At 44.5% G+C, this 23,591-nt stretch overlaps 1 protein-coding gene across 2 annotated transcripts in view; it reads right to left on the bottom strand.

Annotated features, from left to right (window-relative positions):
* LOC136580293 (protein bicaudal D homolog 2-like) overlaps positions 1-23,591 on the bottom strand; it is a 46,123-nt gene that overhangs the window by 15,634 nt on the left and 6,898 nt on the right. Inside the window, exons 2-6 of one of the 2 annotated variants that reach the window (XM_066580740.1) lie at positions 21,687-21,894; positions 18,943-19,155; positions 13,510-13,662; positions 11,012-11,428; positions 419-1,363 (exon numbers count right to left, since the gene is read on the bottom strand). In XM_066580740.1, coding sequence (XP_066436837.1) covers positions 419-1,363; positions 11,012-11,428; positions 13,510-13,662; positions 18,943-19,155; positions 21,687-21,887 — 1,929 coding nt within the window. In that variant the 5' untranslated portion in view covers positions 21,888-21,894. Of the gene's footprint in view, positions 1-418; positions 1,364-11,011; positions 11,429-13,509; positions 13,663-18,942; positions 19,156-21,686; positions 21,922-23,591 lie in introns of both variants that reach the window. The other variant, XM_066580739.1, reaches the window with a different exon arrangement.

The following is a 23,591-nucleotide window of genomic DNA, read 5'->3' as shown; positions in this document are numbered from 1 at the left end:
TTATGTGAACATATTCAGATAAGTATGGTAGACTGATCTGCACACAACTGTATTAGCAAGTCCTTAAAGTATATTTACACAGGGCAGATTTGTAGCAGAAGTTTTTGCATCCGTCTCATCTTAACCAGGGCTTCAACCGACAACCCCATTCGCATGTATGGAACAAATGTGCCACAAGTGAACATACAATAAAGCTACTAAAGCACATCAAAGCAGGCTTCGTCCACTCATGCAAACACACCTAGAGGACCATGTGGGAATAAAAAACGCAAACCTTAAAAAAAGAGAACTAACTTAATTTATTAAATACGCAAAAAAAGTATAAAAAACCCACAAAACTAACAAAGATAAGACATAACAGGAACACTTAAAAAATGATTACGATAAAACCAGGAGCCCTGATTAAGACAAAATGTACCTGCTTGTTTGCCCTCAGCACAGTCCTCAGAGTAGCGATCTGTTCTCGCTTAGTGCTCAGCAAAGCTTTCAGTTTCATGATTTCTTCCACCAAAACCTCTTTTTCCTTATCCATTTCAGAGGTTATCATTTCGAACGACGTGTGGTGCCAAGATACAGCAAGGGCACCCTGTAGATGTTTGATCTGGTCTTTAACGACTGCTATGAGGTGGGTGATGCTGAGAGGTTCTCTAGCAGAGTCGCCAAAATCCGACCCTATGGAGGAGTCGGGGCTACTGAGAGGCGAGCGCTCACCACTGTGAAGGTCTGTTATCTCCAAGTCTGTGTTCACCAGAAGTTTACCGAAAAAGTCTGAAGATTTTCTTTTCCTAAACTGTAACTTGGCGCCTTTCCCGTCTCGGAAGTAATCGAGCATGACGCGGTTGGGCGTCAGGTTATTGCGCATGCAGACGTGATTATAGAGTTGGGCGAGCTCTTCTACGAATGATAATAGTTCGTCTTGCGCCAAGTTCAGTTTGCTTTGAAAGTCACAATATAATCTCCTCGCCGCCCTCAACTCTTCCTGAAGAACAGTCAGGAGTCCTCGATCATCACTTTCAGACTTTACACATGTCTGGAGCTCCTCCGTCACTGCCTTCTTGCTCTTCTCCCACTCCAGTTTTTCTTCTTGGTACCTTTTCTCTAACATTTCATCTCTGTGCTTTAGGTCTTTCAGCTCTCTCTCGAGTCTTAACACTTCAGACCCTTCTTGCCCACAGGTACATTTTGAAAGTTCATCTCCATTATCAATCTGGTGTTTAGGATTACCATCTTTTTGGAGAATCGTCATCTGTTCCGCCAATTCAGCATTCCTCTGTTGCTCCTTACATAGCTCCTTGCTCATCTCATCCAGATTCCTCCTGACTTCTTGCATGTTAATCTCCAAGTTGGCCTTCTCCCGATCAACCTGCAGAATAGTAAGTAACACATTTAGGATACAATAGATGAAAAGCAAATTTATTGATTCCACTAAGGCTTATTCACGTGAATCCATGACTTCATATGATCCCATTGGACTATTCCTATGGTGTGTATTGCATAATGCACTGTTCTGGTCCGATTTGCCGACAATAGTCCATTCAGGGGAAACCCATCCGTGAAATACAGATAGCACATGGATTGCGCCAGTGTGCTGTCCATTTTTTCACGGACGCAACACATGCTAATGTTAATAGGGTGTCAGAAGACAGGCGGCACCTCCTGTATTCTCCCTCTATAGAAAGGACATCTAGTAACTGCATGGTGTTTTTAGGGATTAGGATAATGACTAGAGATGAGCGAGCATACTCAGAAAAGCACTACTCGCTCGAGTAATTTGCTTTATCCGAGTATCGCTGTGCTCGTCCCTGAAGATTCGGGTGCCGGCACGGAGCGGGGAGCTGCAGGGGAGAGCGGGGAGGAACGGAGGGGAGATCTTTCTTTCCCTCTCTCCCGCCCGCTCTGCCCTGTGACTCACCTGTCAGCCGCAGCGGCACCCGAATCTTCAGGGACGAGCACAGCGATACTCGGATAAAGCAAATTACTCGAGCGGGTAGTGCTTTTCCGAGTACGCTCACTCATCTCTAATAATGACCAGTTCACCTGAATGGGACCAAATTGCTTAAATAGCCATGATGCTCAGATGTGTGGGAGAAACCCACAAGATGCTTACAAAAAGAAACACATGGGAGGAAAGACTACTAAATCGCAATTGGTTTCTGCTCGTGGGCATGGAAACACGCTTTTACATTGCATGCAATGGCTGGTATTTGCTGCGGAATTCAAAGGATTCTGCAATGCAAATCCGGCCTTGTGCATTGGGCCTTAGGACTGGGCTAATCCACTTTGTAAGCTTTAAGATCTAAGGGATTGTTTTCTTTACACTGCAGGTTCTTCACCAATGTCCTTTGTTAGCATACACCATGGGGTTTACAGTTGTCTTATCCAATATAGATGGTTCATTGGTTGATTGTGTGCACAACCTTGGCATACACTAAAGCCCCAGTTACACACAACGATTAGCGCTCAAAATCTTTTTCAATCAATGGCTTTTGAGCGACAATTGTTGTGTGTAAATGCTACCATCATTTACTCTTCGGCTGAATGATGATTTTTAGGAGAGCTTAAAATCCATCATTCAGCCGGAGAAGAGATAACAGACCACATGCTATGTTCTGCACGGGAGCGCTGATTACACTGCATTCAGCTGACAGCCCGTGTGAGAATAGAGCGGATTACAGAGCTCAGACCACCTACTGTGGTCTGCAAGCAGCTCCAGGAGGCTCATTTACATGCAAACAAAGCTAATAAAGTGCTAATGCCATTAGTTCCCATTAGCACTTCATGCAAAACGAACTGTCAGTCTTTCAATCTTTTGAAAGATCTTTGCATGTAAAAGAGCCTTAAAGGCCCCTTTACATACAATTATCGCTAAAATATCCGCACGACTGAATGAACTGATGAGATTTTTGATTAAAAGCTATTATCTGTAAGTAATTTTATGCAGCTCCATTTCCTCAGTAGCTGAAGTAAACTGAGTAGCAGTTGTTTGCGCAGGTGGGCATGAGTTTAGGCGAGGGATTATCTGGCCAGCAGGATTCCATGGTCATCTGGCATGAGTCAACAATGTACTCATTATGTATGCAAGACAAACACAATGAGTACTTTCAAGTCAGCAAGCCGCTCAAAAGACTGAACGAATTCTATTCAAATGGAATGTCTTGAGCTGTCAAATAATAATAATTTTTTTTTAAATGCGGGTTAAAAAGCAGCGCTGAACAATTGAACGAATAGTGCACAACTGCCCGCGTTTACATGTAACAATTATCGCTCACTGTCATTTGAGCGATCATTGCGTGTAAAAGGGCCTTTACTCAGGGATGTTTCTATAACTTCTATCATGCTTTTCATAGGAGGCTGCATGCAAACTGATGTTGGGTCCTTTTACACAGCATGACTGCCATGCGGATCACTAGAGTGACGGGCGATAATTGTTAGGTGTAAACTCATGCAGCAAGCAAACGATCAGTGATAAATTAGATCACCAACTGATCTTTCATGCAGAACAAAAAGCCCTAATTTGTCTGCTGCAGATCCTTTCACATAAACAAATGTAATATTCTGACTGGAAGGCAGCAGAAGGGTTAACTAGAAGCATTGTCCCCGAAAGAAAGATCAAAGCTAACCAGTTACTGAGCAGTGTTAGTGCCTGCCAAGTGAAGAACATATGATAGCTACTTCACCGCTGGTCGCATGCTCGCTACAGTCTCTCCAAGTGTTAACCCCTTGAGTGGCGGGTTTCCTACCACCCTGTTGTGCCCACCAGGGCAGGTTTTTTAAAATAGTCTAATCATTGAATTTCAACTAATTTTGCAGTTGCGTCTCAAGAGCCATAACTTTTTCATTTTTCCATTGACATGGCCATATGAGGGCTTGTTTTTTGCGGGACAAGTTGTGATTTTTTAAACAGGGGGGAGGAAAAACAGAAATGGGGAAAAAAAAAAAAAAACAGGCCATGTCATTAAGGGGTTAAATAATGCATTAACTTCCTTCTCTGGGTCATTACGACGCATGGATACCACATGTGTGATTGTATTTTTGATTTTTTACAAAGTAAAGGGAGACAAGTGTTATTTTTTTTATAATTTTTTAACTTTTTTTTTTTTTTTTTTTTTTTGTTTCTTTAGGGAACTTCCACAGGGACCCATCAGGACCCCTGATCACATTCCGGGGGTCCGATGGTGACAGCCCTTTACATGCTGCAGTGACAGCCCTTTACATGCTGCAGTCACATAGACTGCCATATGTAAAGGGTTAACACAGCAGAGATCGGAGGTTTTCTCTGATCTCTGCTGTAAGAGCTGGTACCTAGCTGTCCTCTGACAGCCCAGCACTAGCTCTCCCTGCCACAGAGACCATCGGCTTGCTTCTGACAAGCCGATGGTCTCTATGGCAACCAGTAAACAAAGCAGGAGATTGCCGACATATCGGCAATATCTTCTGCTGTTTTTTCAAAGCCCTTGCTTTGTTTTCTGTGGGTCTGTGCAGGCAGAGCACACTGTCACAACTTGCGGCATTGTGCTCTGCAGCTCCCATAGTGATACATAGCCCGGAAATCTTCCGGGCTATGTTGCTATGAGCAGTGGAGCTCGTCACGGAAATTTTCCGGGCGTGCCACTCAAGGGGTTAAAGGACCTCGCGTTTCCATTGCTACTTATTTGCCGGAGGAAACAAAAGAAAGACCAATATTTATTTGTAGACATCTGAGCTCTGAGAACCAGAGCGGCTGTGCAAACACATCCATAGTATGAGGACAATAGAGACAGAAGACTGCTCCTCCATCTCAGTATCATCATGGGCATTGGGGGTGCTGTGTGCTCAGCAACCTCTATAGTCTATAGATATGTTTAGGCTGAATCTGAACACTTAAAAAAAATTGGAGATCAATAGATCAGTTGTTCTTGCTATTAGATTGTGGGTTTCATTGTATATTAAATTAGTTACACCTTAAAAGGTGTCACTTATGTTGAACATTTTAGTTGTAGCCCATCATGTATTCTAATTATTCTTGGAGGTATGTACTTTTCCTGTGATGTCATTTATGGTATATAAACCCCATGCACCTTTGAATAAACTAGAAATCATTTGATACTGCAACAAGCAGGTGTGCTTTGTATTTCCCCGAGGGGCCCATGCTTCCTACACGAGATCCGATTGTCTTCTCCTTGGTAAACACAGATTCTCCTTTACACACTGAAGAGAAAGTACGACCCTTACAGGCAATTACTGGCCATCAGTAGCAAATCCCCTCATAGTGTAATATGTCAGCTGTATTTAGTGTGCTCAGATATCACTTGCCAAAGGCGACACGAAAAGCAAGTGAAACTTTGCTGCAGATACTGTATTGACACTAGTTTCAGGCAATAAAGTGTACATATATACAGAATCCACCCACCACCATCACCACCCCCCTAAAACAAAAAAAACATGCGAAGTCACTACTCTCCAACACTTGTGCTAACTAAATTACCCCATTTTCCATTGTGCGGCACATAAGGAGAACTTCGTTGCAGGGGGACATACCGCAAACCCGGGGGGGGGCACGACTATTTACGCACTAATTGAGACCAGATTCACTGCTACTTTTGAGGAATGAAGTCAGGGTGATTAACTACTTCCAAACTTGTTGCATTTTTTTCATGCTGCAGCTTTGCAAAGATCATCATGTCATAACTGGCACTCGTGAATATTTATTAGCTTGACTCCACAGAAGGCCGGGTGAATTAGGCAAGCTAGTTTTACATAATACAAAAACCTCGAATTAAAAGACCGGTCATTAATAGTTGATTGGTGGACATCCAGCATTCAGGATTCTCAATGATCAGATGTTCGCTGGACCTTCTGCTGCAAGAAGAAAACTTCTGAAACAGCAGCAAGGCAATGGAAGTTTGGCAGTGGCAACCCTCTTGGCTCCTTGCGATCTGTGCATTTGCTGAGTGTGTGAAGCTAGATACAATCATCCAGCTCCATTTGCCTGACCTGTTTTGCTGGACGGACCGTGCACAGCGGCTGTTATATGGTGGAAGCAGGTGCATACAGCAGGTAACTATATATTGCTGCATGTATTGCTGACAGCATTGGATATATTGTGGGAGTAAGCAAGAACATGCAAGAGTGGAAGACTGGGAGGCAGTGGGCAACCCTGTGTTGTCACCAGATGAAGGGATAGGCCCACTGTGGCTACTCGTGAGATCAGGGGGGCTTCTTTGTGGACTGGAGGAGCAGGGAGGACAAGTTTTACTACTACAAGGGCATTGCTATGACAATGCCCTTCAAGTGGAGTTTCCACCGCCCCAAGCTAATGAAGGTAACAAATCATCAAGTGTCATAGCACAGGGCTCTTACAGCCATGCTTGCAGCACATTTACTAGTGCATCAATGACTCTTGAATGGCATTTAGTAGACAGGGCCCTATAGAGTGTTGCCGTCTCTCCCTACGAATTGTCTGGTCACTTTTCGAAAATCAGGTGCAGATATGCTAAGCAAATATAGCAATAGTATAGGCCCTTTTAGACAACGATTGTCACTCAAACAAAAAAAAGAAAAAAACAAAACCAAAAAACACTCAAAGCCGTCTTTTGAGCGATAATCGTTGTGTGTAACTGCACTGACATCATGCAGTTTTCGGTAAGCAGTCCATCGTTGTCCTTCAGCGTACTGAAAGACAACAATGAGCCTTATCAGGGATTCACAGCGGGATACAGCTGATACTATCGTTTCAGCTGTACCCGTCTCCTCGATGACAGGCGGGGTAAGAAGAACAGAGCGGTCCAACTGTGTTCTCCATACCCCACTCGGGGCACTTGGCTGTATAACAGCCGGGCGCTCCAAGCAGGGAACAGCTGGATGCAAAAACAAGCGCGGACACCCCACTTGCCTTTGCATCCTTCGCTCGGAGCACTCGGCTGTATAACAGAGCGCAAGGTGATCGCTCAACGTTTAAGCGATCACCTTGCGCTGTAAAAAGAGAGATGACTGCCGGTCAAAACTCCTGGCATCAAGCATGTGAGTGCCGATGCCAGGAGAATGGGCAGAGACCGACTTCTGCTGTTAGAGACCAGGTGAATGGCAGGACTGCAGCGCTGGGGCTGAGGATGGGCAAGTTCTGATGGATTTGTTATTTTAGCACATCTGCACATTTAAATTTTTAAAAAGTAATTGCACCCCACCTTTAACTTGTGGCCCCTTCACCTGGTCACATTTGCCTCGGACCAAAGCTATACCAAACCGATGATCTGCTGCAGATTCTATCATGTTTCAATAATGATAAGTGTAGCATGCAGAGCTATTTTCAGTAACATAACAGATACTATGTGGATCCCCGTTGAACAGGTCCGTGGGCTCCGTCCGGCGTGATTACAGTGTCAGGTCACAGATCCGTCACACAACGTAAACCGTCTCACAACAAAGATGTTTGACTTGTCAAGTTTTATACGGAGCAAACAAATATAAGTAGATGGCATCTACTATCACTGGCACAGCCCGCCCATTACACAGCCAGTTCTGCATGCCACACTTACTCACAGACCATATATAGTTAACGTTAGGATGCTTGCCACAGATTAGTCACTAGCTGAGTGCGATGTGTTTATAGAGAAATTCCTGCTACGGAACAGTGTGTGCAAGACAAACGACCGAAGAACAAGGAGATGCAATGTAGTCCTGATGACCAACATGTGACCCTCTCAAAAACCATCTTCAAATCCTTAGTAACTAAAATAGAGCATTCAGCCGCTCCTCCCATCATCAGATGCCTACAAACCTTAAAAAGGGAGTATTCTGGCCTTTTACCATTGAGGACATATTCTTCAGATAGGTCATAAATACTTGATCGCTAGGGGTATACTGCTCTGTATTCCTGCCGAGCAGCTGATCGGGGCTTTACGTACAGATGCATAATCTTTAGCTTGACGTGAGATTACGGTGTGCCACGCCATCAGGGTGGTTTATTTACACTTTAAATTGCTTTACAATGGCTTTTGTTATGTTGAGAATATTGTTCATAATGGGTTAAGACACCTTTCTGTTCCGTGCCATCACAATCAAGCTACAATTTGTTGCATCTGTACGCTGGAAGTGTAATAGACTACCGTATATACCGGTGTATAAGGCGACGGGGCGTATAAGACGACCCCCCAACTTTCACCTTATACGCCGGTATTACAGTGGAGAAAAAAAAAAAAAAATCAGTACTCACCTCCCCCGGTGTTCTGTCGCGCTCCGGCAGGATGTCGCTCGCTCCTCGTCCCCGGCGCAGCGTTGCTTTCTGAATGCAGGGCTTGAAATCCCCGCCTCCAGAAAGCTAATACACACGCCGTCAGCCAGTTACATCCATTCAATGACATCATTGAATGGCTGTGATTGGCTAAAACACAAGTGGCTTCAGCCAATCACACTATTCAATGACATCATTGAATGGGTGTGATTGCTAACACACGTGCGCCTTCAGCCAATCACAGCCATTCAATGATGTCATTGAATAGTGTGATTGGCTGAAGCCACTTGTGTTTTAGCCAATCACAGCCATTCAATGCTGTCATTGAATGGCTGTAACTGGCTGACGGCATGTGTATTAGCTTTCTGGAAGCGGGGATTTCAAGCCCCGCATTCAGAAAGCAATGCTGCGCCGGGGACGAGGAGCGAGCGACATCCTGCCGGAGCGCGACAGAACGCCGGGGGAGGTGAGTAATGATTTTTTTTTTTTACACTTTTTTTTGTATTACCGGCGCATAAGACGACCCCCGACTTCAGAGCAGATTTTTCGGGGTTCAAAAGTCGTCTTATACGCCGGTATATACGGTACATAAAAATCAATGGGAGCGATTCTGTATATTACACTTCCAGCCCTGACCACTGATGACATCCAACCTACTGCACTGACAGTGGGCCGGAAGATCAGCTGATCGGTGAAGATCCCAAGCGGTGGACCCTGGTGATCAACTATTGATCGGTTATCCTTGAGGGAAAGTCATAAATAGTAAAAGTCTGGAATACCCTTTAAGACTTAAAGGGGTTGTACTAGAATAAAATGTAGGAGATAGTGGGGTCTTACCACTGAGACCCACAGCAATCCCAAGGGGCCCGTGTCACATCTTCATTTAAATCGGCTGCAGTGAGGAGACTGAATGGAGCGGCACTGTAGCTCCATTCATTGTCAATAGCATTGATGGAGATAGAGTACTTGTACTTTGCCATTTCCGTCAGCCCTAATAAACTGCAGGTGGGTCCAGCAAGCCCTCACTAAGTGGAGGTCATGGGACTTCTGTTCTCAGGACTGGTGATGTCTCAGCAATGAGACCCCCAATTAGATTGACCACCTATGACTAGGAGTCTATTCTGGCAGAATCCATCTAAGGTCCTTTTACATTGCCCTATAATAGGCATGGCTCCAGATAGCACCCAAAATGGGGGCAAAACTTGAGACTTGTAACAATTTGCAAAATCTTGAATGCATTGGCAACCAACTGTGACCAACCCTGCTGCGGCATGACTAAGACGACAACCTCTCTATCTACAAACATGCCTAGTGTGCTTGATGATATACACATATAATAGACTAGTCCCTTGAGGACACTGCCCTAAAGAGTAAATAGGCATCAGCATGCCTGATGAGTGTTGCTCTCCTGCTGTTACATGTTCACCTCAGCTACCACTCAGGGGATGGGGCACCCGGCTGCTTTCACAGTGGGGATGGGAGGTACAGTAATTCATACAGGGAAGGTTTAAATGCAAAAAAACGGAAATCATGTGCATTTTTGCGGCAAACCCCCCCCCCCCCCCCCCCCCATCCCCCAAGTGGTTTTCGGAGCAATTTATAGTGCATCCATACCACCCCATGTGAATACACCCTTAATGGGAGTGGGAGCTTTGAATGTGTTATACTGTGGAGGTAGGCTCAACATGTGTACACTAGGTTGTGGCCCTGTATATTATATTGGGGGGCCTCACTCTGGATGTGTAGATGATTTACAGTATTGCAAACTAAGTAGATGTTCACACGATGGAATCAAATGTGGATTTTTCCAAATCTACGTGGGTCCCCACTGAGTAGCGATAGAACACGTCTGTTACAGAATTTCATTGGAAATTCTGCATGCAGATTTTGCCCATTCACAGGGCTAATTCCACATGTGAATCTGCAGCTACAGTGGATTTCTGCCCTAAGTTTTAAAAGAAGATCCTGCTGTGTGAAAATACCCTTGGGCATTTTTTATTTAACATTTTTTGGTGACTAAGATGTAAATGGACTCCTAAATGTTTCAGTCAAGAAGCAGACAGGCTTCTAGGTAATTTTTTTAAATTTCTATCTGGAGCGTGTACATTCCTCGGAATGTTTGTTCGCCTTACAAACTGTATAGAAGTGCCAATGAGTGAACGCCGACTCATTTATTGCTTGACTTTCAGCAAACGTTAAATTGCTCGCCGATTGTGTACATCCCCAACCTTATGTGATAGAGATGTACAACTGGCCAACAAAAGACTTGATTAGAGATGAGCGAGTATACTCGCTAAGGCACATTACTCGACCGAGTAGTGCCTTAGCCGAGTATCTCCCCGCTCGTCTCTAAAGATTTGGGGGCCGGCGGGGAGAAACGGAGGGGAGATCTCTCTCTCCCCCCCCGCTCCCTGCCACAACTCACCTGTCACCCGCGCCGCTCCCCGAATCTTTAGAGACGAGCGGGGAGATACTCGGCTAAGGCACTACTCGCTCGTGTAATGTGCCTTAGCGAGTATAGCCGCTCATCTCTATTCATGATCTTTCACCACAAGCAGATGCTCAGCCGGTGTAAAAAAGTTTAACGAGTCCTGTACGACATGCACATTCATCGATGCAGGCTGAGAATTTAGCGGATTTTAAAAAAGGACCCCAGCGCTGGCAAACACACTTTACTGGAAAAGTATAAAGACTTGAATATTTCTAACATGTAAATACTAATGTGCTAAGCAGTCTACAAAGCCTTCGTCCTCCTAAGAACATGGAGTACAATATTCGGCAAGGGAGGAGAGTGAGTAATACCTGCAATAATTGCTGCTTGACTTTCTGAATTTCCGTCAGACTAAGTTCAGTGAAGAGATCAGATGCCATTTTCGGGCCGGGATGGAAGAGGTCGCTGTTACGCGGCGTGGACATCAGGATCTCTCCGTTTGACTTGTTTAGGCCACCAGAGTTATAACCACTGTCAAATTCTTCTTCTTCATTGTGGTCTTCAAAGTTTGTTTGTAGATTCCCTATGGAGTCGTAGCTGAGGTAACCTGATAACTCTCGCCGGAGTTCATTTTTCTGTTCCCTTTCGCTTTTCAGTGTCTCCAGGGCTTCCTCAAGCTGACGGTCAGCAATATCTTTCAGCTGCACCAGCTCATCTAGCTGGCTATTCAAAAAGTCAATTTCTTCATCTTTTCTTTTCAGTTCATGTTTTATACCTTCATAATCCACCTGAGGAAGAAACCGTAGGTCATTAGCCAATGCTGCAATTAAAGTGGACAGCTCCCCATTCACAGACATTAGCCTTTAGATTGTACAATGCAGCAAGTGTGCATACACAAATCTGCAGTGTAAAGTATGCAGGAGGAGCAAGCATGAAGCTTGAGCTAACGATGAACTGGCAGGAAGATTTGAGACTACCAAAAGGTGTGCCATAATTACCTATAGGTCATAGTTTGTCTAAATTTTTAAAACTGGTATTCCAGTTTGGGGTTTCTAAGAGAAAAATTCTGTACGCGAGAAGTTTAACCCCTTCCCGCTCCAGGACGTACCGGTACGTCCTGGCAGCCTGGTACTTCCCGCAAAAGGACGTACCGGTACGTCCTGGGGATAGCGCGAGATCACATAAGATCCGGCGCTATCCCGCAGTGGGAGCCGGCTGTCAGTCACAGCCGGCGTCCCGCTGCAACAGCAGGGGGGCATCGGAGATGTGCCCCCCCGCTGTTAACCCCTTCCCTGCCGCGATCTAAGTAGATCGCGGCAGGGAAAGAGTTCACAGAGGGATCGCGCTCCCTCTGTCTCCGGCCGGCTCTCGCGATGTCATCCCGAGAGCCCGGCCTGTCACCATGGCAACAGGACGCCAGACACTGGCGTCCTGTATTGCCTGTGCCTATAATCGCTGTATAAGCGATAAGGCATGGGAGAGCAGTAGCTCTGCCATGCCTTATGACAGCGATCATAGGCACAGTGCTGCAAGTCCCTCAGAGGGACTCAAATAGTGTAAAAAAAAAAAAAAAAAAAAGTGTAAAAAAAAAAAGAAAAATGTAAAAAAAAAGGTTAAAAAACCCCTTTATGCTTTTTCTAATATTAACATAAAAAAAGGGGAAAAAAAAATTAAAACCCCACTATTGGGTATTGACGCGTCCGTAACAACGTGTACAAAAAGTTGAACATGCTTTTTATTTTGTACGACAAAAAGTGTAAAAAAAAAAAACAGAGGCAAAATACTAATTTTTAGCATTTTGCCTCCCAAAAAAATGCAATAAAAGTGATCAAAAAAGCCGTACATTTCCCAAAATGGTACCAATAAAAACTACAGCCCGTCTCGCAAAAAATAAGCCCTCATAGAGCTCCGTACATAGAAAAAGAAAAAAGAAAGTTACAGGACTTTGAAGGCAGCTATAGAGAAGAAAAAAAAAAAAAAAAAATTTCCAAAAAAAAGGGGGTGTTTTATTGCAAAAAAGTGTAAAAACCTAAAAAAAAAAAATTTACAATTTTGGTATCGTTGTTACCATACCAACCCGCAGAAAAAAATTTGTGTGTCATTTATGCTGCATGATTAACGCTGTACGAAAAAGAAAACTATGGCAGAATTGATGCGTTTTCTCCGTTATAAAAAAAAATAAAATTTTACGATATAGTCTATGTACCCAAAAGTGGTACCGATAAAAACTACAGCTCGTCACGCAAAAAAACCCTTATACGGCCGCGTCCACGGAAAAATAAAAAAAAAAGTTATGGCTTTTGAAAAATGGAGATGGGGGGAAAAAAAACAAACCAAAAAACGCTTGGTCCTCAATGCCAAAATAGGCCGTGTCATTAAGGGGTTAAGGAATGTTACGATCTCTTAGATTTATGACATATCCACAGGATATGCCATTATTGTCTGATGGTGTAAGTCCCAGGCACGATATTTAACACAGTGGTCCCTCTGACCTGGCTTACCTCTGCAGCCACCGGAGGCCAGAACTATGCAAACAGATTAGTTGGCTGATTTTTGCCATTTCTGTAACCCCCAAATAATTAAAATTGGAGTGCGACAGAGCTCAAGAGATACTGAAAACCCGGCACACTGTACGCATCACACCATCTTGGGCAAAGATTTTCAAATTGAAGACTCAACATGAGACTTGTTCGCTGGAGTAGGGGGCAATCCATGCTGGGCATGCGATCAATAGGTGCACATCTCATTATCTGACTAGAGCAACTCACACCCCCCAAAGAGCAAACAATGAAGTTCCTTGTGAAGGACAAGTTTTGAAAACTGAAAGGTTTAAACAAAGTCTGAGGATTGTACCACTTTCTTAAATTACCTGATTTTCCTTCAACACGGACACTTGTTTCAACAGAGAAATATTCTCTTCTTCCAGCTCAGAGAAGTCTTGGAGTTGTTGCATTTCCCTAATTTTGCATTGTTTTATATCCTCTCGCAGTTGAGATTTCTCCTTCTCGGTGTCATGGCATTCCTATAGTAGTTGTAGGGGAAAAAAATGCAATGTTACAATAATTACTTAGTTAAAAAAACAAAAAAACAAAACACTTACATTTAGGGCTTATTCAGACGACCGATATACGGCGTCTCTCTATGCAGGGGGAGGAGGCTGGAAGAGCCGGGAGCAGTGCTTTGAGCTCCCTCCCTCTGCACCATTTGCAATGAGGGGAGGTGGGATGTGGCAGAGCCAATTCCCAGAACTTAGCCCTGCCCCCATCCAGACCCCTCTCATTGCAAATAGTGCAGAGGGGTGGAGGAGGCAGAGAGGGGGCAGGAGCTCAGAGCACTGTTCCCGGCTCTTCCAGCCTCCTTCCCCTGCAGAGAGACACCATATATCGGCCGGCGTGAATACCCGGCCGATATACGGTCGTCTGAATAAGCCCTTACACTGAGATTTTTCTCTCATCCCCACCATGCCTTGCTAAAACTATGCTGAACTGGCAGGAATAGTGTAGTCCACTGGGCTATTCTTACAAGTTAAGAATGGACATATTACAAAAAAATAAAATAAAAAATTGTATCCGACTTCATTCCTTCAGATCTGTAGTGATACAAAGAACTCATTTGCAGCTACATATTTCTTGTCTGGAAACCTTGGCAACAGCCTTTCCCAGCAAACAGACCCAGAATAACCATGAGAAGCATTTGAAGAAAAAAATAAAGTTAGTAAAGAAAACTCAAGACTATTCCCTGGTGCAAACTACATAAAATGGATGGGCACCAAGTGCGCTTCACATATAACTCGTAGTATCCATACAGGATGGGACCACAGGACAGAAGAGCAATCCCCTATCAGTTATAAAAACATTAAAATGCACCAAATATCTGAAAAGCAACAAAAACTAATCTCCCCATTAGGCCTCCTGCACAGCGGCAGATTTCGGAGCAGGCGTCCATGTTTCGCAGCCAATACCACCCATAGCATGCTATGGCAAAACAAGATTTCTTCTACACAAGCGGAAATGGGTTGTGATTTTTCGCTCATGAAAGAAATCACAGCATGCTCCATTTCTGCGCAGATTCCGCACAGACGGCTTCCATTTAAGTCAATAGAAGCACTACGATCCGTGGCCCTTCCGTAATGACATTGGTCACGGATTCCTAGCGATGACGCGGGAAAAGCAGAGACTTAAAAAGTAAATAAAAATCTCTACTGCACGTGTCTGACGGCTTTAGGACAGGTATGCACGGATCCTGGCTGGGCACAGGGACGGATTCCACCCGTATGCAGGCGGCTTTAGGCTGAGCTCACACGACCGTATCTTGCAGCGTGCAGGCTGCGTGATATTACACACGGGGCACATTATGTACTGGCTGCGTGCCGTCCATCGCCGTATACCATCTTGGCGTGTATGCGGGAGTAATTTGCAGCAAAATCAAACATGCTGTGATTTTTCTTGCGTGTGTATTTTGCTTAATTCAAATGAGCAGTAACATGGCCGCCTATGGGAGATTGGTACAGCGTATTCCCTGCTATACCAACACGCTCAAGTGAGTCCAGCCTAACTGAACTTGCATCTGTAGGACTGCACCGTCAAAGTTTGCCACCGCTATTTTAATGCAGCGAGCTGTTGGATTACACACATTAAACATACACATGTATATATTCTGTTTGCATCTATACAGATATTTTTTCTATACCACGAAAGACCCCTGATCAGTAATCCCTGTTCTCCAATTCTCCTTACCATGGACTTGTTTATAGCACTATTGTATTACTTATATACTCATTTGAGACTTTATTTGCTGCTCTTCAAACATAATTAGTTATATAAATCATGAATTAGAGACAAGACTCCTTGAGAGTATCAAAAAAGTATCGACAGATTAAAAACAAATGCCGACATTTTAGGTACTGCTTTAAGAAGGGAAGGCCTATAGCCATTATACATGTAAAGTTCTGGAGACCGTCTGCTGGGACATAGAATGTGTCTGCAGCCCATTACATTGGCTTACTCCTGCAACCAAGAGGATATAGATTGATATATATATATATATAACACACACACACTTTCCAAAGGACCCTCTTCTGTTCAGAAACTAGATGGGTAAGGTTTTGTATTGTAAGTATATTTAAATGTGTGGCTGAGCCATAATGTTGATAATTTCCCTGGACAAGACTGGAAGCAAGCTTTTTTACTCCTCCCCCCCCCCCCTTACGCATTTACTTACAGGTCAGATCAGAGGAGGGAAACTAGAGCTCCCGCAGTCCTACTGAAACTAATCAGACTTTAGAATTACTTTTAGTTGTGATTGCTTATTCACTATATGAACAAACATGATACAGCACACAGAATCTCCAGTGTCTATACAACAATGACCAGCCTGTCCTTCAAGAGAAGGGAGAAAGGGAAAAGAAAGATACAGCTTGTACCAGGCACTGCCAAGACGTCTCCGAGTAGCACGAAGCATACAAATCTTTCATTCCTCGACTTGTAAGATAGTCACAAGTAAGATGCAGGAAACTGAAGCAATCAAGCTAAAATATATAGACGTTATACATATTGAAACACGTCTGATGGACAGCAAGTATCCTGCATGGGTCCAATTCCAGTTAACAGAACCTGTGCAAGACACCGCTGGCATTGGACACCTGCCTTCCTGCATGCAGCGGTCTCAACACGCGGTTTCAGATGAGCAGGAAAGTGTATATGGACAGCCACTTTAACCAGCATTCTGGTAGAAAATATTACCGTAGCTGGGAAAGCACCGTTATGGTGTATAGGCTGCATTAATACATTGCAACTTGTGAGGAATCTGCAGGGGAGTCCTACTCCCTGCTGCCTGTCAGTAACCGGGTATTAGCTAGCATTAACACTTCAGAAACAGAAAACAAGCTGCACTGTTCATACAGACAACGTCAAGTCAATTTTGCTTAGAAGGAAGCCATTAGTGTACTGGGTATATTAAGGAATTGCAGTTGTGAATGCTTTGACCCCTAGATCCCTAAACAGTCTTACAAACCTCAACGTATTCGGTGTATAGGTGCGCTCCTGGTTCTTTCAGGAAGGATATTAGAGCAAGTATCAAAGATATTTTGAAAATGGAAAGTACTTCTCAAGCACAGCCAAATGCAAAGTTTGTGCATTTGGTCCATACCAGAAGCACAGGATGACCAAGTCCTCAAGCCACTCCTGCAGCAAGGCCATTTGTGGCGAACACACGGCTCCAGTTTGCAGCGACTGCAAGGAATAAGTTTATTTAGTTTGATGATAGGTTTTAGGTAAATCTAATAAAAGGGCCTTTCAAATTTTCCTTTTTACCAATACGATAAATAAATAATTGAAGTTTAATTTGGTTAGTCTGAAGGACTAATATGTAGCGACTCTAATGTGAATAAGTTTAGTGATCTAGTGTTAACCCCTTGAGTGGCGGGTTTCCTACCACCCTGTCGCAGGTTTTTTAAAATGGTCTAATCATTGAATTTCAACTAATTTTGCAGTTGCGTCTCAAGAGCCATAACTTTTTCATTTTTCCATTGACATGGCCATGTGAGGGCTTGTTTTTTGCGGGACAAGTTGTGACTTTTTAAACAGGGGGGAGGAAAAAAAAGAAATGGGGAAAAAAGAAAAAAAGGGGCCATGTCATTAAGGGGTTAAATAATGCATTAACTTCCTTCTCTGGGTCATTACGACGCACACGGATACCACATGTGTGATTGTATTTTTGATTTTTTACAAAGTAAAAAGGGAGACAAGTGTTTTTATTATTTTTTTTATAATTTGACTTTTTTTTAAATTTTTTTTTGTCCCTTTAGGGGACTTCCACAGGGACCCATCAGGACCCCTGATCACATTCCAGGGGTCCGATGGTGACAGCCCTTTACATGCTGCAGTTACAGTCCTTTACATGCTGCAGTCACAGACTGCAGCATGTAAAGGGTTAACAGCAGAGATCGGAGGTTTTCTCTGATCTCTGCTGTAAGAGCTGGTACCTAGCTGTCCTCTGACAGCCAAGCACCAAGCTCTCCCTGCCACAGAGACCATCGGCTTGCTTCTGACAAGCCGATGGTCTCTACGGCAACCTGTAAACAAAGCAGGAGATTGCCGGCATATCGGCAATATCTTCTGCTGGTTTTTCAAAGCCCTTGCTTTGTTCTCTGTGGGTCTGTGCAGGCAGAGCACACTGTCACAGCTTGTGGCATTGTGCTCTGCAGCTCCCATAGTGATACATAGCCCGGAAATCTTCTGGGCTATGTCGCTTTGAGCAGTGGAGCTCGTCCCGGAAAATTTCCGGGCATGCCACTCAAGGGGTTAAAGGGGTATTCCAGTTTCAGCTTTTTACAGCAGTGATGGGAAACAGAAGCTATAATTACCGTCCAACTACAACCCAGCGTGGTTTCCGTAGCTCTAATTGAAGTGAACAGAGGCTACGGAAACAGTGTAGCAGGCAGTGTTGTCCTATGCCATTTCCGTAGCTCTCCTTCACCTTAAGAGGTATGGAAACAGCGCTAAGGAGAAGCACGCTGCTGTTTCCAACAGGTGGTTGTTAAACAAAAGGGCCAGGTTTTCCCATTAAAAGCAGACATTGGAATATCCCTTTAATTGTTCCTTGCAGAAGCTGCACCGTTTCATGGAATATAACTAAAAGGGATATTCCAGAGACTTAAATGCACTGATCTATCAGTTTCCCCCTATCTAGTGGATGAGTGAAAATTTGAAAAACCATTTGTGCAACCTCCATTGTGTTCACTTAAGAGACCAACCAAACCCCTATTATCGAGATAAGTGTGGATCCGAGCAGTTGTACCTCCACCGATCATTTTTAACGTATCCACTGAATGAGTGAAAACAACTTAATGTTTCAAGTCTCTGGGATACCCCTTTGAAGGGAAGCTATCACTATCTAAAGACACCATACACTAATGTCATTAGTTAAAGTTAGGTTTTACTGTTAAAGCCATGTTGCTCATAGGACAGGTTCCACAGAGTCCAGGAATGGACTTTTTATACTCACCTGACTCCCTGTTCCCATACTGTCACCCATGAAAGTCAGTGCCAGCTGACTCATCTCTGCAGGCTGTACACATGCACACTAATCTCTATGGGAGTGCACATGCACAGATTTTAGAGAGTCAGCTGGCGCCAACTTCCAAGAAGAAATGAATTCCAAGTACATCTTAAAATCTAAAAGCACCTGGATAGATTTGATACCAGTTTGAGAACTGCCCTGATGTGCTGTCAGATAAGTCCCTTAGTTTTATTGTCCCCACTGCCCCCTTACAGCAGTTCTGTATTCAGGTACCTCACATTACCTTCTTGAGGGTCTGTATGACAAGGCTGAGACGTTCATTGTCTGCCGAGGTATTGGTAAGGAAACATTTCATCTGCCGGAGTTCATTCTGAAGCTCGTCAATTTTTCCTGTGAACTTCGCTTCCCTGGAGGCCGTTTCCTTCAGCAGACTTTCTTCTCTATTTTCCCCGTCGGCCTCTGTTCTCTTCTGGTTGCTGTGGGCTTCTGCTAGCGCCTGACAAATATAAATACAATATGTTACCAACCAAAACACCCTCTGGCCTCCTGTGACAATGTCACAGACTGGTTGTTTACATTCAGAGCTCTGTTAAACTTGCAGAAGTGCCAGCAGTCTCTAATAAGTTCTTCCAACTCCTCTGACTTGCAGTTGGATGCAACACCTCACATGACTATCTGTGCAGTAGATGGTGGTCTTAGCAAGAGCTCCAAGACGACTGACAGTCTCTTTAAGGATGTGTCAGTAAGTGTGAGATTTTAAGCCTTGGAGTGCAGCCTTGAAGAAGCTCATATATTAGTAAGATGCTTACTTGTAACATCCAGTGTAATATATTTAATATTTTTGTTTTGAAGACTCTACAACTAAAAAGGAACAATGGGCCCTTGGCCAATCAGAAGGAATGGGCCTCTGCCAGCCAGGAATTTTAAAGGAGATTTAAAGTTCGCCTGTAAGAAGCTAAAAAGGTGGTAAGAGCCGAGGCACTGCACAGAGAGTTTTCTCCAGTTTTGGAGCCAATGACTCTTTAGGTATAGTGTTTAGCCTGGAGCAATGCACTTAGTTATTCTGTCTACAATGGGACCTGAAGCTTGCTTTGAGTATCAGTTAAACTGTATATTCAGTCTGAAAACCTTTACACAAGACTGCTATTGGGGGCCCTAGCATCAGACAACCATCCCACAGGCTACCGTCTGACTACCGCTCTCGTGCTTTACACAGGAGCAACAGTCATTTAAAGGGGTTGTCCCGCGAAAGCAAGTGGGGCTATACACTTCTGTATGGCCATATTAATGCACTTTGTAATGTACATCGTGCATTAAATATGAGCCATACAGAAGTTATTCACTTACCTGTTCCGTTGCTAGCGTCCTCGTCTCCATGGTGCCGTCTAATTTCAGCGTCTAATCGCGGGGATTCGGGTAAGTACTAAACTTTTTTTTTTTTTTTAACACATGCATTGGGTTTGTCTCGCGCCGAACGGGGGGGCCTATTGAATAAAAAAAAAACCGTTTCGGCGCGGGACAACCCCTTTAAGTGAATTGAGATGTAGCGGGTTGTGATCAATCTGGCCCACCTACCTTCATTTACAGTAAACAGTCACTCAGAGCGGCTCCTGTTTACTTGACCCACTACTACTTTGGTTTTTAGCTGAATTAAAAAGTAATCGCCCCATGTAAAGGTACCTTTACTTCAAGGTTTTTTTCTAGCACTAAACCACCGATGACCCATCTTCACAAAAGGTCATCAATGGTTGATCGACGGAAGTCCGCCGGCTCTGGATTCCCACTGATCAGCTGATTGAAGCAACAGTGGCGCTCAGTCATACCAGACACTGCACTGTCTAGTGGCTGTGCCTGGTATTGTAGCTCGAAAGGGACTAAGCTGCTCTTAATCCTTGCGACTGATGAATGGGATATCAGTGACCTGACCAGAGCCTGCAGTGCTCATTTGAGGGCCACGGCTTTCAGTCAACAGGTAGCAGCAAACCCCTTTAAAGAGTTGAAGTAGCATTTCTATCAAACTTATGAACAGTGAGGGTCTGTCCTTCGCCGATACAGAGACGACTTTGGTGCCCCCGACCACCTACTGTGCAGAGCACTCCAAAACCGCTTTATTTAAGAGGATGACCAAAAGGGCACAGCTGTACAGGGAGGAACTTTAACCCTTTCCAATCCACTGGATGACACCTTCCTACATTCTGATTGAAGCTTGTACAGCTCAAATGTAAGAAGACGGCTGACAGGGTAGTCTTACCGTCTATTGCCAGCCACTCCCGGCGCACACACACTTGCTTTTGCCAGCAGATGGCAGTGTTGTATAACAGCAAAAAGAGAAAGCCTTTTCGGAAACCCTGAATCCAAAATTGGATTGGAAAGGGTTAAAGGGGTTGTCTCACGCCGAAATGGTTTTTTTTAAAAATTCAATAGGCCCCCCGTTCGGCGCGAGACAAACCCGATGCATGTGATAAAAAAAAAACGGGTAGTACTTACCCGAATCCCCGCGCTGCGGCGACTTCTTACTTACCTTAGTAAGATGGCCGCCGGGATCTTCCCTGTGCAGTCTATTGCCGATTCCAGCCTCCTGATTGGCTGGAATCGGCACACGTGACGGGGCGGAGCTACGAGGAGCCGCTCTCCGGCACGAGCGGCCCCATTCAGAAAGCAGAAGACCGCACAGCGCAAGCGCGTCCAAAATCGCCAGAAGAGGCGATTTTAGACGGATCCATGGAGACGAGGACGCCAGCAACGGAGCAGGTAAGTGAATAACTTCTGTATGGCTCATAATTAATGCACGATGTATATTACAAAGTGCATTAATATGGCCATACAGAAGTGTATATCCCCACATGCTTTCATGAGACAACCCCTTTAAGAGGAGCTGCAAGTTTAGGGCTTCTTCACATAGAATTTTATATTCAAAGTTTTAAAACTCTTGCTTAAAAAAACAAACAAAAAAAAAAAACACATGTTATGAATTTCATACATAATCTTATCTCCAGGCGTTGCTATATAAAAGCTTGTCCTGCATACCTCCTTCATCTGCTTTAACTCGAGCTTCAGCGCATCACATTCACATTCTAGGTCACAACACTTCTGCTTCAGCTCTGCATTCTCCTCTAACACAGCCAACCCGTACTGAGCCGCCTGGAATTTCTCCTCCGTTGTCTCCTGCAGCTCGGCTGACACACGATCGAGCTCTGCCCGCAAAGCTGCTACGTCGTCGCCGTCCATTGTGCTGCTGCAAAACAAGAGCCCGCAGATGAACCTGTAGGAAAACCATAAGTCCTATTAGATACGATACTGCTGCCGACAAGCGGTACTTTGAGAGAGAAACTGAAGAGGAAAGCAAAATGCTTTTCTTGCCAACTAACCCTGCTAAAGAGGAAGAAGAAAAGTCTAAAGTTGAAGTCGCTACACGACAGCCGCGTGACCCAGTTATTGGACAACGCAAAGGACTAAAGCAGATTCTCCTTCTTGATGATCATTAACTCCACCCTGGTCAAGTTTTAATGAGCATCAGAAGTTTGTAAAGCTCTGCAGACTTAGGCCTCATGTCCACGGGCAAAAGAAGAATTAAAATCCGCAGCGGATTTTAACTCTCCTCCTGCCCGCGGATCCGCATCCCATAGGGATGCATTGACCACCCGCGGGTAGATAAATACCCGCGGATGGTCAATAAAAGGGATTTAAAAAAAAAAAAAAATGGAGCATGAAAAAAATCTGGACCATGCTCCATTTTCGTGCGGGTCTCCCGCAGGCTTCTTTTGAAGCCTATGGAAGCCGTCCGGATCCGCGGGAGACCAAAATCGGAATTTACTCACCTGCTCCGGATCTTCCCTTCGCCGCGGCTTCATCTTCTCTCCGTCACGGCCGGATCTTCTTTCTTCGGGCCGGCGCATGCGCGGGGCACGCAACCGACGTGCCCTGCGAATCCGCCGGCCCGAAGAAAGAAGATCTGGCCGCGACGGAGAGAAGATGAAGCCGCGGCGAAGGGAAGATCCGGAGCGGGCGAGAGGTGAGTTAATTCTTATTTTCAGCGCTCATGTCCGCGGGGCAGGAGGGACCCGCTACGGATTCTCCATGAAGAATCCGTAGCGGGCCTGATTTTCCCCGTGGACATGAGGCCTAATGTTGTCAGGACTAGCACAGTTGGTATTGCAGTTGGTACTAGCGCAGGTCATTGCGACAAAGCATCATTTTAGGCCTAACAGTGTTGGTAAGGAGTTCATATCCGTATCTGACGTGGATACATCATTTTTAATCGTTCTGGTCAAAAAAAAAAAAAAATGGTGTCACGCTAACCGAACAAGGAAAAGCCCGTTTCAGGTTGAACTTTGCTGACAGTTTGGTTTGGCTGTAAGCAAACAGTTTTTAGCAGCGTTCCACAGGTTCAGTTTGTGGAACAGGAGCCGTGCACACTGGATGAGCCATAAAACCCTGTAGAACACTGAATGTTATATAGGGCTTTTATGGCTCTTCGCATTATACATAAGTTTTAGATGTTTTGGTGAACTTTTGGTTCAAACTAATTCAGACTGAACCAAACTTCTTGCAGAAGTTCGGCAAACCAGCCAAGGTTCGCTCATCTCTATTATTCATATGCGATTTTGGAGGAGTTTGACAGAAGAAAAAAAAATGACATGACCAGGGGTGGAGCATAAGAATCACAGATTGTTAGTTTGATGTAGGGACCATCCATGGCCCATGTAATCCACTGTTGGAAGGGGTTCTTATGCAATAAAGAAGTTGCTTTATTTGAACAATCTCCTAACATCAGCAATTTAACAGCATAAATTGCTGACATCATGAGACTGTTCAAGTAAAGCACCTTCATTATTGCATCCCCCCCCCCCCCCAATCAAGCGTGTGCTGTCCACTTCTATCAGTGGATTACATGGGCCATTGACCCCTGCAGTGATACAGAGAATGGGACAT

The sequence above is a fragment of the Eleutherodactylus coqui genome, chromosome 10 (genome assembly GCF_035609145.1).
Source record: "Eleutherodactylus coqui strain aEleCoq1 chromosome 10, aEleCoq1.hap1, whole genome shotgun sequence".
NCBI lineage: Eukaryota > Metazoa > Chordata > Amphibia > Anura > Eleutherodactylidae > Eleutherodactylus > Eleutherodactylus coqui.
This window is presented reverse-complemented; position numbering and strand designations above follow the sequence as displayed.